This window comes from Corvus kubaryi, unplaced genomic scaffold (assembly GCF_017639235.1).
Source record: "Corvus kubaryi isolate FWS band 111438036 unplaced genomic scaffold, C.kubaryi_AGA036_p1.0 37382, whole genome shotgun sequence".
Lineage (NCBI taxonomy): Eukaryota > Metazoa > Chordata > Aves > Passeriformes > Corvidae > Corvus > Corvus kubaryi.
In genome coordinates this window covers 4,706,411-4,720,891 of record NW_024581124.1, presented here as the reverse complement: position 1 = coordinate 4,720,891, position 14,481 = coordinate 4,706,411, and the positions used below count along the sequence as shown (strand labels likewise).

Genomic DNA, 14,481 nt, shown 5'->3' with positions numbered 1-14,481 from the left:
GGACTGCATTAAATGTCATCAAAGCTTGAACTAATATTTCTAAAACCACGTGAACTCTTATTTATTGCAAAATAAGTAAGCAAACAAAGCAGTAAAAACTGAGAATGAATTCAGAGAAAGAAATACAAAAGAAAGCATAAAAAAAAGAACTTCAAAACCAACAGGGCAGAAACAAAAGCAGAGTAGGGAAGAGGGAAAAAAACCAATGAACTTGTACTTCTAAAAATAAACTTGCTGTGCCACTGATAGCTGGCTATTGAATACAGGGATACTGCATGGGGCAGTGATTATACTCACTGAGGGCCTAACGAGGGGATAATATCCAAACTCTGTCTGACCCCTCTGAAAAATTCCCACTGGAGTCAGGAAGGGTCACTGGATCAACTGCTTTGGATTGTTTCCTATAACCTCCCAGTTTAAACCAGCAGCTGCTCTTCAGCAACCAAAAAGCAACATTTTCTGAGCCCCAACACTAAAGCTTTACATTCATCTTTAAACAATTATCAGCACTAAAAGCATCCTGTCCTCCCCTGCTAACAGTGACAGGGATGAAATAATTCACCTTTATTTTCACTGCTGGCACCAGTGTTGGCATCAGGGGCAGGTAACATGTCCTCAAAGCCCCAGGACACGATGTGCTTCCCTCCAAGCAGGCAGGAGGGGGATCCAGGGCCTCCCTCCAAAAGCAACAACCTTTAAGCAGAAAATAAAATAAAATTCCATAAAGAATAGTGGTAGCAAAAATGAGCTAAATTAAAAGTTAAGACAAAGCCATATTTGAAGTAGTTATTCTGTCAGAGTTCATAAGCCACTTAAAGGAATCACCAGTACTTAATGAAAAAAGAAAAACATAACACCCAAATCCCAATCAATGCTTTTAGATTTGATTTTCTAATGTCTTCTGCACATGACTAAATCTCAGTCTTTCCTAAAGCTTCCAATAACTCTAAAGCCTTTTAATCACTCCTAAAGACATTTCGCCCTGCATGGACTTAACACATTTTCAGAGCTGCTGGAAAAGTTTATAAGGAGAAAAATCACTACAAACCTGTAGAGAACATCAGCCACAGGCAGGGACCCCAGCTCAGTCTGTTTCTGTAATAGATGCACTGTATGAACAAAGGTTTTCAGCGACCCTCTAAAAGGACAAGAAAAACATGAATTAAAGATGTCTATTGAAGCCAGACTGAACACACACAACAGCAGCCATGGAGAACACCCAGAACCACAACAAGAGAACAGCCAAGATATGTCATCAGCTTCTTTTCTAATTGGCATCTCTTTCCTGGAGGATGTTCATTCTTCGGGGAGGAAGGGGAAGGAGGAAGAGAGGGGGACAGAGAGGCAGAATGCTGGGGAACCTCTGGCCTAAATCCCACCACCCTTTTTTTGGAAGAGGCTGAAGCCCCAGGCAGGGAGGGAGAGCAGCAGCCACAGACTGGGTCATCAACAACAGGTTCATAGAAGCAATCCAGGCACCTGGTAAAACATCTCAACACTGCTCCTGAGGCAGCTCTTTCAGGATGCCTCGGAGCTGATTAATCACATTCAGGTCTCCAGTGCAACCTGTGGATCTTACTGGGCTGAGCCCAAGTGTGAGCAAGGGCAGCTGCACTCCCACCTAGAGATGCCTCTCCTGACTCAAATAGGAAAGACCAGACTCATCCATTTCTTATCAAGATTCTGATTGTTTTTCACAGAATCATGGAATATCCCAGGTTGGAAGGGACCACAGGGATCATCATCCAACCCCTGGCCCTGCACAGACACCCCAACAATCCCACCCTGGGCATCCCTGGCAGCGCTGTCCAAACGCTCCTGGAGCTCTGGCAGCCTCGGGGCCGTGCCCATTCCCTGGGGAGCCTGGGCAGTGCCCAGCACCCTCTGGGGGAGAACCTTTTCCTGAGATCCAACCTAACCCTGCCCTGACACAGCTCCAGCCATTCCCTGTGTCCTGTCCCTGCTCCCAGAGATCCGAGCTGCCCCTCCTGAGGAAGTTGTGGATTGAGATGAGGTGTCCCCTCACAACCCCAAATTTGGAAGATCCAGACATCTTCAAAAATCTGTATTTTACAATTTCTGTTTTAAAAGTCAGAGCCATTTTCTGGAAGAGCTGGTAGCTTTATGCCCAGGCATTACAGCCCACCGAAGTAGGAGAATTTGGCTGTGTCTTAGGTCAGTTATGAACCGATTTCTTCACAAAACAGAGTGATCAGCTGCAGAGATCCTTGCCCTGCACTCTGCTGAATCCAACCTTTTGCTGTCACATGTGGTCAGTCAGCTCCCAAACTTTCCTCCTCCACACCCCAATCCCTGTTTTCCCCAGTGACATCTTCAGCTCTTTCCTTCCACCGATAAACCTCAGCCTGGAGAAAATTGACACCAAACACATTAAAGCACCTCAATTAATTATTTAAAGCAATATTTACCCTGTTGCCTTATTTTTAGCAATAAGAAGCACCCAAGATTGCAACCAGGAATGTCAATAATGGTCTCATTTTGAAGGCTTTTTCTTCAACATATGACTTAGATATTTAAAGGAAAAGTGTGAGGCTTTCAGAGGTGAACAAAGCACAATGGGATATTTCAACTCTCTAAGCAATGCAAGACAGACTTGCAAAGAAAATAAAACATCAACCTGAAGTTCAAAAGCTCTACTTGAAATTTAGCTCGGCTGCAACAGAACATCCCGTATTTCCTGCAAATTGACATCTAGGAAAAAAAGAAATGAGATTGTGTTTATCAAATCCAATTTCTCTGAGCTATGTTCAAGTACATTGCCTTTCAGATAAGGCAGTTGTCAGGACACAATAATTTGCCACATACCATAAATTTCTCATTGACTTCATTAAAACAAGCGTGCTAGAAATTAAGTGGGTTTCATTTGAATAAATCTTTTCCTAAAGCAAATCGTGCCATATCCTGGGAACTCCCAACACCTTAAATCAGAGTTAAATGTCACAGACAAGGCTGCGACCTGAAGAAACATTGAAAGCAACATTTCCAAAAGGCTCCTTGTGACTTTCAAGCCACATCCATGGGGCTTTGCCAAGGATTTGTATTTCTTCCCCCTCTCCCCAAGCCCCATCCTCTACAAAAAGTAGGTTTTGTTTAAAAGCAATTTTGCCAAATCTGTCCTCAATCACCTGATGCCAAACCCATGCAGGACAAGGGTTGAACTCTTCACTGGCAACAAAATGAAAAAATACCTCCAGACATTTGAGAGACAACACTGAAATCAAATCTGAAAGGAATTGCCCTGAAACCTGGCAGTTCCACCTTCTCCAGCCAACTAAAGGTGCACAAAGGGGCAGGACAAAGGGAAAAAGAGACAACTTTTCTCCTTGATAAACACATTTGGAACCATTCCTAGAGCAGCTTACTGCAGTAGAAGCAGCAATATGCACACGAGGCATTGCTAACCCAGATCCTTCTGCTTTTGCATATGCTAAACACATGCAAAAAAGAAATGCTTAGCAGTTTCACCCTTTCCAACCCAATATTTAAATATCAGAAAGAGAAAGGCTGGTGCAAGCTAAAAATAAGTATCACCAGTGCAGTCACATCATTTTTTATTTGTTGCAATGGAAACAGACTACCAACATCAACCACAGCACTGCCCAGGGGTGCTGGAGTCACCATCCTGGAAGGGTTCAAAAACCACGGATGTGGAGTTTGGGCATTTGGTTAATGGTGAATAATGGCTGGACTTTGCCAAAGTTCCTTAATTCTCTCTATTTTGCCAGTAAACTTTTGTGTACTTGTGACCTCTTCAGAACATCTGGTTGGGATTTCTCCTTATGCCAAACCAAAGGAACCCCAGTTTAACCTTTGAATTTAAGTATTCCAGGGCATTACGTCCAGCCTCAACAATCCCACAATTCTCTGTTATTTCAGCACAGCTCCCTTACCTTGCACAAGCCAAGGCAACCAGGGCAGCAGCAGCATTTTCCTTCTGCTTGTAGGGGATGTGCTGGCCGGAGGGCGCCGTGTCCTCGAGCCAGGAGCAGAGCAGGGATTCAATCCCGTTGAGGCAGTCGGCCGGTTCCTTGGTCAGGCTCAGGGGCTGGCAGTCCCGAAGGCAATTCAGCAGCACCTCAGCAGTGATGTTACACAGGGAAGGGTCCGTTCTGCTCTGGGACTGGATCAGCGGGAACACCAGCAGCAGCCCCATGCGGGAGGTGAACGGAGCCTGCTCCGGCTGCTGTAACAACCCCTGGCGCTTGAGCAGGGCCAAGGCCTCCTCATCCCCGGAGCTCTCGCGGTCGTGCTGCTCCTCCAGGGCCAGCTGGCGCTGGGCGTTCCAGAGGCCGCGCAGGGCGTTGAGCCGGTATTCCAGGAGCCGCGCGTACGCATTGCTCTGGTTCCCGCACACGGAGCGCAAGCGCTCCGCCAGCTCCGTCGGGTTCTTGGTCTCGAAGGTCAGGATCTGGAAAGGGAAAAGTGGGTATTTATAGAGGTTTTAAGAGGGGAGGGGGGGGAAAAATCCCATATGGCTGTGGTGTGATTTTTTAGATCAGCTGTTCTCTATAACAGATGGAGGGATATTATTTTTAATTTCTGGGAATGAATAAAGCTACACTGGAGGCCAAAGAACAGGCAAGTGGTGTTGTGCCCATCTCGGGAGGAGGAGTGATGGCCATAAAGTAAAACACATGGAATTCCACCTCGGCGTGAGGAAGAGCCTCTATCCATGGAGGATGGCAGAGCTCTGGGACAGCTGCCCAGGGAGGGTGTGGAGTTTCCCTCTCAGGACATGTCCCTGTGTCACCTGCTCCAGGTGACCCTGCCTTGGCAGAGGGCTGGACTGGGCAATGTCCAGAGATCCCTTCCCAGCCCACTATTGTGGGATTCTGCGAGCCTGTTATTGCTGAGTCAGCATCCTCATCGAGCCCAGGCTCGGGGGTTGCTGAGGGGGCTTTTTAAACTTTCAATAAACAACAACAATAACACAGATTGCAAAGAAAAACACACACGCAAAAGAGTAGCTTGGAAAATAAACACTCCCCTCGTCTGGAGCTTTTTTCTGTAATCGAGGCAATTTTGCTAAAAACTTCAAAAGAACTGCGAGGTTGCAGGGTCCCAGGGGTTTAGAGCCCTTCTATGAAAACTAATAGGTCACTAATATTGTGTAATAAGAACGTGCTTGTTCTAGTTTTGGAGCTCTTCAAATAAACAAACAAACCAAGCAGTTCTCTCCAATTCACCAAGAGTTCTGTTACATTCTCTCCCTCCCCTGCTTTTTTCCCCTCCTCAATTTATCATCTTGCACTTAGCTACACCTTTCTCAAAATACTTCCAGTTGCTGCCATAGCTGAAAACCCTAAAAGTCTCCTCCTCATCATTTCAGACAGAAGAAAGAGGCTTTCTTGGCACTTCTAAATAAAACTGGAGACCAAGTTGGAGCAAGGGAAAACAAGTAAACCATGATATAAAACGCATTTATGGTTTAGTACCCAGCCTGGGACTGGAAAACTCAGAATTTTAAGTAATTTACAGACAACTTTTCTCCCTCCAGCAAACAACAACAGTGGAGATCAGCAAAGTCATTTAAGCTGTGCAGGCTCAAGGAAAGCCATGAGCCAAGCATTTTCTGATACTCTGGATCCAGTGTCCAAAGGGCTTCTGGCCACGTTCCAAAGTGCCTCATCTCATCCACCCTCAAATATAATCTTTGGCCCATCTTTATCCTGTAAAACTGTCCTTCTCTCATTTAATAAATAAATATAGATGTGGGAAGGGCAATGTGAGAGACAAAGCTGCCACAGGTAATGGCATCCAGGGTTGTTTGTTTTGTGGGGTTTTTTAATTGCAGGCAGGAGTCATAGAGATCATGAAATGAATGTTTCTGGCTAATTGCAGACTCCTGAACAGCTTGTTAAAATGCTGCAGGACAAATCACATCTGCCAGTGCCACACAGCCCCTGACTAAAGGCAGGGAAACAGCTTTGCAGTAGGACATTTACCACTAGAGCCAGGAAAAGTTGACTCAAAAAGAATTCACATCGTAATTACACTTGAATGGATGTTATATTGAGCTCCTCATACCTAATAAACCTCCTTTAATTAATTTCTCCAAGAGATTATGAATATTAATTCCTAAACCACATATTACACATTTAAAATAACCACCTCCTGTTAAGTTTCGTGTTCTGCTGTCTCAAAAATAAGTTTGTTTCCTGTTATAGATGGAATCACTTTCTACAACAGTTGGCTTTTGATTTTCTTGAACTAAACTGGATGGATTTTCCACTAAGTGACAACAAGCTGCAGAAATGGAGGAAAAAGAGAATTAATGTTTGCATTTTGAGAGTTAAATGCTGAAGAAAACAGGTCTGTGGTCTTTGTTAATAAAAAAGACACCACCACAAAAGACAAGCTGTGATGTACTTGGTGTTGCATGTCTTGCTCCTCAAATCCCACAGTTTAACAGGAAAGTGAATTTTTTTTTGCCTTTGATATGGTTCTACAGCTCTGAGTCTGTCTTGTAGCATCAGGACGAGTCGGTGTCAAATATGTGCAGTTTTGCTGATGAAAAGCGTTTTCCTGCTGAAGTTTTAGTTTCTCCCTTATCTCACAGTTCCCAATTTGCTTTAAAAGCGTGGATGGTCTGTCTGGGATTGGTACGAGTGTTTTGCTTTGGTCTTTCATAAGGGAAATGAGCACTAATTTGGGTAAATGATACAGGAAGTACATTAGCTTCAACACATTTACAAGATCATTCCAAAATGGGACTTAGAGACTTTTGATAATGCAGTTTACATCATCTGATTTTCACACACAGCTTATGGAACCAGTGGAAAAAAAACTTTAATTATTCAACATCATCTGAAGGTCTAAGCAGGCATTTGCACTTCCAGAAAGTAAGAAGATATTAGAAGAAAGGTGTGGGGTCATCTGCTACACAGGACACTTCAGCAAATCAAATTCAAGGTTGTTTTCCTCAAAAGCCTTTTTACTAGAGGTCAATACTCAGCCCTACCTCCAAAAAGGAGCTTCAAGACAGTGAGGCTGGGACAAACACCCCGGGAGCTTCCAGGGTTTGGATACATCCCAGAGAACTGCTCTGGCTCTCCCTGGGAGCCAACACAGCCCTTTCCACCCCAACACTGACAGAGCTTCACTTGGTCCCTGCCAGATCCATCAGTGCTTCCCTCTGGATACACTAAAGATTCCACCCAGGAATCCCAGCTCCTGCCAGGGTTCTCATATCTCCGGGCAAAGTTTGTCATCTTCCAACCATCTGAAGTCAAAACAAGTTAAAATAAAATGCAAGAGAACCCCCATCGTGTTCTTTCATGAATTCTGATACAGACAACACAACTACCAGTGTTTATAAAAGGCAAAATTCCCTTTCCTGCTGCCTCAGGATCTACACCTGAGCTTCAGCTCTGACCTGGGACTGATCTCCAGTACCCTTTTGGGGTGCCTCAATATTTCCTTGTGCAGAACCTGGGGAGGTGTCAGGGGCAGGCATCAAACCCAGCCCAGCACAAGGCTCACTGAACCAGTCCCTGATCCATCACTTCCCAAACATTCCTGACTAACAAGGCCTGAACAGAATCTAAGAGGATGTAGAGGATGTAACAAACACATCACTTTGCCAAGGAACAAGGTACCCAATTAGCTACTTACATAGAACTAAAACTGTGTTAGCAGAAAGTTTAATTGCCACTGGTTTAATTTTACAGTATCTTATCTTTACACATTAGTTCCTTGTTTGATCTTTTAAATCAATTTTAGTCAATATTTTAATGAGAAAATGGCAGAGCCAAAGTTCAATCACTCTAATTGGTCTTTAATATCTTCTTCAACACTGAGAAGCACAAAACGTATCTAATTTTAGAAGAATTCTGGGGAGGTGTCATCTTTCCCACTCTATCCAATATTTGTCCTTTTGCATCCCACTATGTGACCTTACCCAGGTAATTCTTCCCATTAAAGAGAGTTTTTGCCAATTCTGTTCCAGAAAGGAGTGGCTGACATTCCCTATTTTTAGGGCAACATGGTTTTTCTGCTGATAGTAAATACTAGACCTAGGACAATTAACACACACTAATCTACGTGAAGAGTTTTAGCCTGAGGTTTTATGACACGGTTAAGTAAATTTAAATGTGAGCTGTCACTAGAAGGCAGCTTTTTCCTCTGGCTACAATCCCTGCACCTTGTCCTCTCCCTGTTGCTGGCAGCGGTGCCTGTGGGGTGTGTGTGTTTTCATTCTACTACACAGGGAACTGAGGAGCGGTGACGTTGTGCACCAAGGGGGGTTTTTATCTGAAAGTTGCATATTGGAAAGGGAAGCCTCTAAATCTCCCCAATAACATTTAATTCTTTTTCTCCAGAGTTCAATTGGCTGAAGTTCACACGTGAAGATGAAGATGGTGGAACATTTATCAGGGTCAGTTACATCCCTAACACCCCCCTGAGTATTAAACAGGAATTATTCCCATTTCACAGGAGGTACAAACCAGACAGAAAATCAGAAACAACCTCAAAATTGCAAACTATCTTTAACAGCAGCATGAAAAAATTTAATTCTATTACTTTTACCAACCCATTACAGGTATAAGGTCGTTCCTTTTGTACAGAGTTAGCAGAGAGGCAGCACCACTTGCTTATTTGGCTCTTTTGTCTCTAGAAACACCAATAAAACAATGTAAAAAGACTGAATTACAGAAAGTATGGATTATTCTGTAAGAGAAAGAGCACAAGTGACAGCTTTAAAGGTACCCTGAAGATTGAAATACACATCCCAACTGAAACTGCTCCATGAACAACCCTGTGTCCTTACTCCTTGTCTCCTGCTCTGCTGGGGAACAGCATTCCTGCTCTTGGCGTTTTCTGGGACACCCAGCACGAAGCTGCCTTGCTGCAAAACCCATCTTAATTTCTTCTAAAACATTTTCCTAACCTCTCTTTACAGCCTTTTACTTGCTACATCATGTGTCAAATATATAAATATGTGTGAACATTTTCTCCCTGATGTTTTAGCTACTGAAATTTTATAGGTTCTTAGCAGCTGCTGCACTTTACACCATGCTTTAGTGTTGCAGTTAAAAACTACAAGTTTCAAGGTTGTTCCAATTTTTTCTGCTCCAAGAAATTTTAACCATATTCTCTTGTCCAAAGCCTCCTGTGTGGGGCAGTGCAGGTTTTTAACAACTCAGCTAAGAACAGGAACTATTTTCTTTTGTGAAAGCATTAGAAATCTCACTGCTCAGAAATAAGCACTAAGAGACCGCTTTTACAATTTTATCCCAAATAATTTTTGTAACCATACAAATTTCCCAAGGAAACTTCATATCGGAGATGAATTACAGAGTGAAAGCAAGCTGTAAATAAATAAAATGCTATAAAGTGTTGCTTCTTTATTTGTTCATTAAAATATTTCTTTGGCACTTACTCAAGCAGTAGGTGAAAATGGCTGCAAAAGGTAAAGAAAAATCTTTGTAATTTAAACATCTGAGAGTGCAGATCACTGAATTAATCAGCTGCATTTGGTAACAAGATCTATATTTGGGAAACAGATTTGCAAAATCATCCTTGAGAAGTTTCCTAATGTTTCTCTACAAGGTTAACTAAAATAAGACTTCAAGAATCAGAAGTCAGAGGCACAGGGGTCCATATTAGAGGAGTTTAATAAATGCCAGGTCCTGACAGAGGAATACTGGAGCACTGGAAGGGGATGCACAGGCAGGATGAGGGTGTTTCAAGCCTGCCACACGCCTGGATCAGCAGTTCCCAAGTCAGAGGTCACAACCCCAGGAGGGGTCATCCACTTAGGAAGGAGTCAATTGTTGATGGTGGCATTAGGGACTTTCAGCTTGACAGAGGTGACGCTTGTAGACGGCAGTAAGGTCACAAGCAGAAAGGTTTGGGAAGCACTGACCCAGATAATTGCAGGGAACTGCTCTCTCCTTCAGCAATCAGGGGAAAGTGACAAAATGTTTTCTCTGGGCCGGGAGGAAAATGGGTGAAAACTTCCAAGTTTAGGAGAAACCTTCCAGTCTAAATCATTTTATGGCAAATACAAGTCAGTCACAGGACTGGCACATGCTGAGAAAACAGCACGGACTTCAGCTCTTCAACCTCTCCATGGAGGGCCAGCCCAGGCCATGCTGGGGGGAAGAGGAAAGGCCACTACTTTTTCTTTAGTTATTTCATTTTTATTATTTCTTTAACTTCCACTTGATTAAAGGTAACTGTTTTCAGTGCAGAGCAACACCTGCCCAGCAGCACCTCACACTGTCCTAGAGGAGCAGAGCTTAACGAGAGTCCAAACATCAGATGAGGACAGACATACACACACATGATCCCAACAGCTACTGAGGGAGGAGCCACACTTCCAGCTCCATGTTAAAATCAGTGGAAGGTGTCCCTGCCCGTGGCAGGAGGGGGAACTGGATGATCTTTAAGGTCCCTTCCACCCCAAACCATTCTTGGATTCTGTGGTGACTCTGCAGAGGTGCCAGACCACATCTCCCTGGTTTAAGGGACCTCCCCTCCTTCAGACAAACCCTGACCAGGCTCCTGGGGTAACTGACGCCAGGAAAGATGCGTGGTTGGGAAGGTTCTGGAAGTGCTGCAGTTCCCATTGGGGCACATTAAGGAACAGCTCTTCCTCCACTGAATGTCCCTCCTGGGTGAGCACTGACCGGCCAAAATGTCACGGCAACACCTCCAGCTCTGTCACCTAAGGTTGTCTCCAAGAAGGAGAAGACTTTGCACTTCGAAAGATTTCTCTGTGTGAAAGGGTTTAAAACAAGGGTCCAAAGGCTTCCGTAATCACTGACTAATCCAGGTCTCTCCTGACTAGAGGATTTTAGTGGGAAACCTGCACCAGGAGCGGCCGTTTCATGCACATCATTACAAAATTCTATCGAATTAAAAAAAAAAAAACCTCATTTTTTGTAAATATGCTGAGACAGTCGAAGAAGTTGGCACACATCATCACAAAAAATAAAAAACAAAGCAAAAACCTCCACACTCTCTAAAACTAAACATACTCCTAGAACAAGCTGAAAGAGAAGGTTAGGGCTCTTGTAACCTACCAATAAAATATATATGTACAAATAGATCTGTATACAAATATACAAAAAGATAAAATCAAAGCTGCATGGGAGTCAAAATAACAAAATAGTAAGTTTTTATAAGCCTTTCTTGGCATAACACCAGCACTGAAACATTTTTTCCTCTGCTTTTCTTTTTATAAATAGACAGAACCTTTGAACAGAAGGACAAAGGAAACACATCCAAACACACTGACATTAGTCACCAATAAGCTCATTAAACGGGTATTTAAGCAAAACAGACCAAAATGATACTTCTCCACCCAAAAAATACCCATTAAAGTATTAAACATTATACATTTTTAATTAAGCACTTCAGCTCAGAAATTCAGCCAGGCTTCTGACCACCACTGATGAAGCACAAGAAGTGAATTAAAGAAGTCTCCTAATCAAAGCAGCAGCTGCAGCATCTCCTACCCTTGGCCAATAGCACATCCCAAGAGATTTCTGTTTGGACCATTTTCAAAGATATTTATTACACTGCAAGTAGGAGTAGAAAGAGTGTAAATGAGCTCTTGTGTAGCAGTGGATTGCATGGCCACGCTTCCATCAGATGTGTGCACCTATTTCCACAAAATGGCTCCTCAAGGCCATTCCACACCACCAAAGTAGCCCCTTATTTAAATAAAGACAGCATTAAAAAAAGGCAGAGAAAAGTTATGAGCTAAATATTTTACATTTTCACCACGTGAATTTTCATTTTTTTTTTAAACCCTCCCCCCTCAACACCAAACTCTAAACCAATTTGCAGGTAGCTTAAAAATAAATTGATCACTTGTGATCATCAATTCTATTAGTGGACAGAAATAAAAGGTTTGAATAAGCTGTGACTTAAGAATAAAGATCAAAACAAGTCAAAATCAGTACTGATCAGAAATAAGCACCACAGCAAAAAGTCTTACTTAATTATTTATTTTAAAGTTTTGCACTGCAAACATGAACAACAGGAAAAGAATCTCTGGAGCAGGAAAAATGCTGTGAATCAGTGGCACTGGATTGCTGAAACACTCGTTATAATAAATATAGGCACAGTAGCACCAATTCCATTCCTATCTCTCCCAAACAATTGGAGTTTTAGAACATTCCTAACACTAACAAAAAATTCTCCAGAGCTGAAGTGTTTGTCAAGTGAAGCTGTGTGTCAAGTTTCAGGCTGGAACACACTTCTGGCCTGCCTGGCAAGATCTTAAAATAAGGTCTTGTTTGTTTTTTAAAGGATATCCTCCTTTCTTATGCTATAACATGAAAAATGCTGTGGGAGCACGTTTTTTTTCCTAGCACAGTTTTTAGACTCAATGCTGCTTCTAGAACTATGTCATGGAATCAAAATATTTTCTTGCATCCAAGCTGCACTGAATGCCAGAGCAACTCTGATCACAAGGGAGAATCATTCCATGTTTATACACGCAGAGATAAGTCAGCCACCTTAAAAGTCTCCCTTTTCCTGTTCATGTGATATTTGCCAACATCCATTTCATGAGAGCAGCTGATTTTCCCATGCCAGTGTCCCAACACACAGGACAAAAAACGCACGTTCAGCAAAATATATCTTTTCTTAGATAAATAAGGCTGGGAGAAGTTTCCCCAAACCCCATAAAGATTCCACGTGACCCGATGAACAATGATGTTGTCAGGACTGCTCGTGGGTTCTTCTCAGCAACACCCCAGACAGCAGCTAAAGCCTCACTAAAAGGCGTTTTTTTTTGGCCTAAAACGCCTGGGACCAAACACAGCCCGGACATAAAGCTCCGGCTGGACCGTCCCCTGTCCCTTCCCACCGCTCAGCTCCGGTGACAAAGCCCCTGTGTCATTGCGAGCCACATTGCTGGGGAGGAGGGCGGGGTGAAAGAGGAGAAGGGAGGCACACAGGGGAAAAAAAAAAAAATGCAGTCTACAAAATAGATGCAACCTATAATCCGTGACATTCAGTCCTTCAGCGGCTCCTCCTAAGATAAAACAGCTGCACCGCCTGCCTGCAGCCAACACCACGGGCAGCTTTGGGAAGGTAAAAAGCTGGGATGAAAATCTGGGCTGCCCTCCCGGCTCCGTAATAATGATCACTGTCAACAGCTGACTAAAACACCCGGGCAGCCCTGAGCATCTCGTTGTAAGGCTGATGAATTACAAACCGTCCAAAAGTAACAGCAAGAAGATACAAAACCTTCCATAAAAATAAACGGGCCAAAGGCCACACTGAAATCTGTGAGTGCGGCTCTGATTTCCAAACCTTATGGATCCAAAACAAGGAGGACGCCCCAATACTTCACCCTCCATTTACATCAACACCTCACCACCCTCCTGCCCAGCTCCACTTTCATTATTATCTGAAATAAATTAGATTGACTCAAGACAAGCAGAACGCCTCGACACCGGCTGGCTCCGTACTCCAGATCCCTCACCCTGCATCCGCATCCAGCATCCTCCATCCCGACCCCCCATCCTCCCCTAGTCATCCTCCCTGCACCCCCATCTCCCATCCCCCCGTCCTCCTCGCCTCAGGCCTCTGCTGCCACCGTGCCCCTCTCCCGAGGGCATCCTCCCCCTCACCCCCTGGCCTGCCCCGTCCCTCCCCTCAGCTCGGGGGGCCGCCTCACCTCCAGCTCGGTGTCGCCGGGCTCGGCCACCCCAATGATCTCGCTGGGCAGCTCGGCCAGGTCGGTGACCCGGATCAGCCCGTCGTGCAGGAAGATGGTCTCCTCCTTCACCGACAGCCACTGCGCCGAGTCGGTGGCCGCGGCCGCCGAGGCGCCCGCCGGGGACCCCATGGCGCGGAGGGCGGGGGGGCTCCGCAGGGCTGAGGCGAGGCGGGTCCCGCTACCCGCCCATGGCGGGGGCAGGGCGGGGGCAGGCGCGTCCCCAGCGGCCTGGGCGCCGGACAGCCGGGGCGCGGCGGGCAGCAGCGAGGAGCGGCGCGTTGCCACCGCGGCGGCGGCGCTCCGGGGAGCTCCGGGAGCCGCCGTGCCCGCCCGCAGCCCCGCGTCCCGCGCCCGCCTCACACACACCGCTGACAGCGCGACGCCATGTTGGGGGCTGAGGCGGGCCCAGCATGCACCGCGCGGGGAACAATACACCCGGCCCCCTCCCAGCCCGCGGGGCCCCGCCTCGGGCGCCGGGACACGCCCCCAGCGCCGGAGCTCCGCCCCCGGGGCCGCTCCCGCCGCTCCGCCCGCACCGGCGGCGCTCCCGGCAGCGGCTGGACCGCATCGCGTGTGCTCCCGGCAGCGCTTCACCCGCACCGGCCACAGCGGATCAGCCGCACCGCGGGGAGTGTATCAACCGCACCGGGAAGAGCGGGTCACCTGCACCGGGCACAGCACGCCGCACCCGCACCGGGAGCGCTCCACACAGCGCCTCACCCTCATCGGGGGGAGCGGATCACCCGTACCGGGGTTCTCCCCTCAGTGTCTCACCC

The 14,481-nt window shown here is 45.7% G+C and overlaps 1 protein-coding gene across 4 annotated transcripts in view; it reads right to left on the bottom strand.

The window, feature by feature from the left end:
• Nucleotides 1-13,935, bottom strand: part of HECTD4 (HECT domain E3 ubiquitin protein ligase 4) — a 66,942-nt gene extending 53,007 nt beyond the window's left edge. For 3 of the 4 annotated variants that reach the window (XM_042035032.1, XM_042035033.1, XM_042035035.1), the window contains exons 1-4: nucleotides 13,664-13,935; nucleotides 3,912-4,429; nucleotides 1,049-1,138; nucleotides 563-693 (exon numbers count right to left, since the gene is read on the bottom strand). In XM_042035032.1, the coding sequence (XP_041890966.1) occupies nucleotides 563-693; nucleotides 1,049-1,138; nucleotides 3,912-4,429; nucleotides 13,664-13,834 (910 nt within the window). In that variant the 5' untranslated portion in view covers nucleotides 13,835-13,935. The remainder of the gene's footprint in view (nucleotides 1-562; nucleotides 694-1,048; nucleotides 1,139-3,911; nucleotides 4,430-13,663) is intronic. The other variant, XM_042035034.1, reaches the window with a different exon arrangement.
• Between the last annotated feature and the right edge of the window lie 546 nt (nucleotides 13,936-14,481).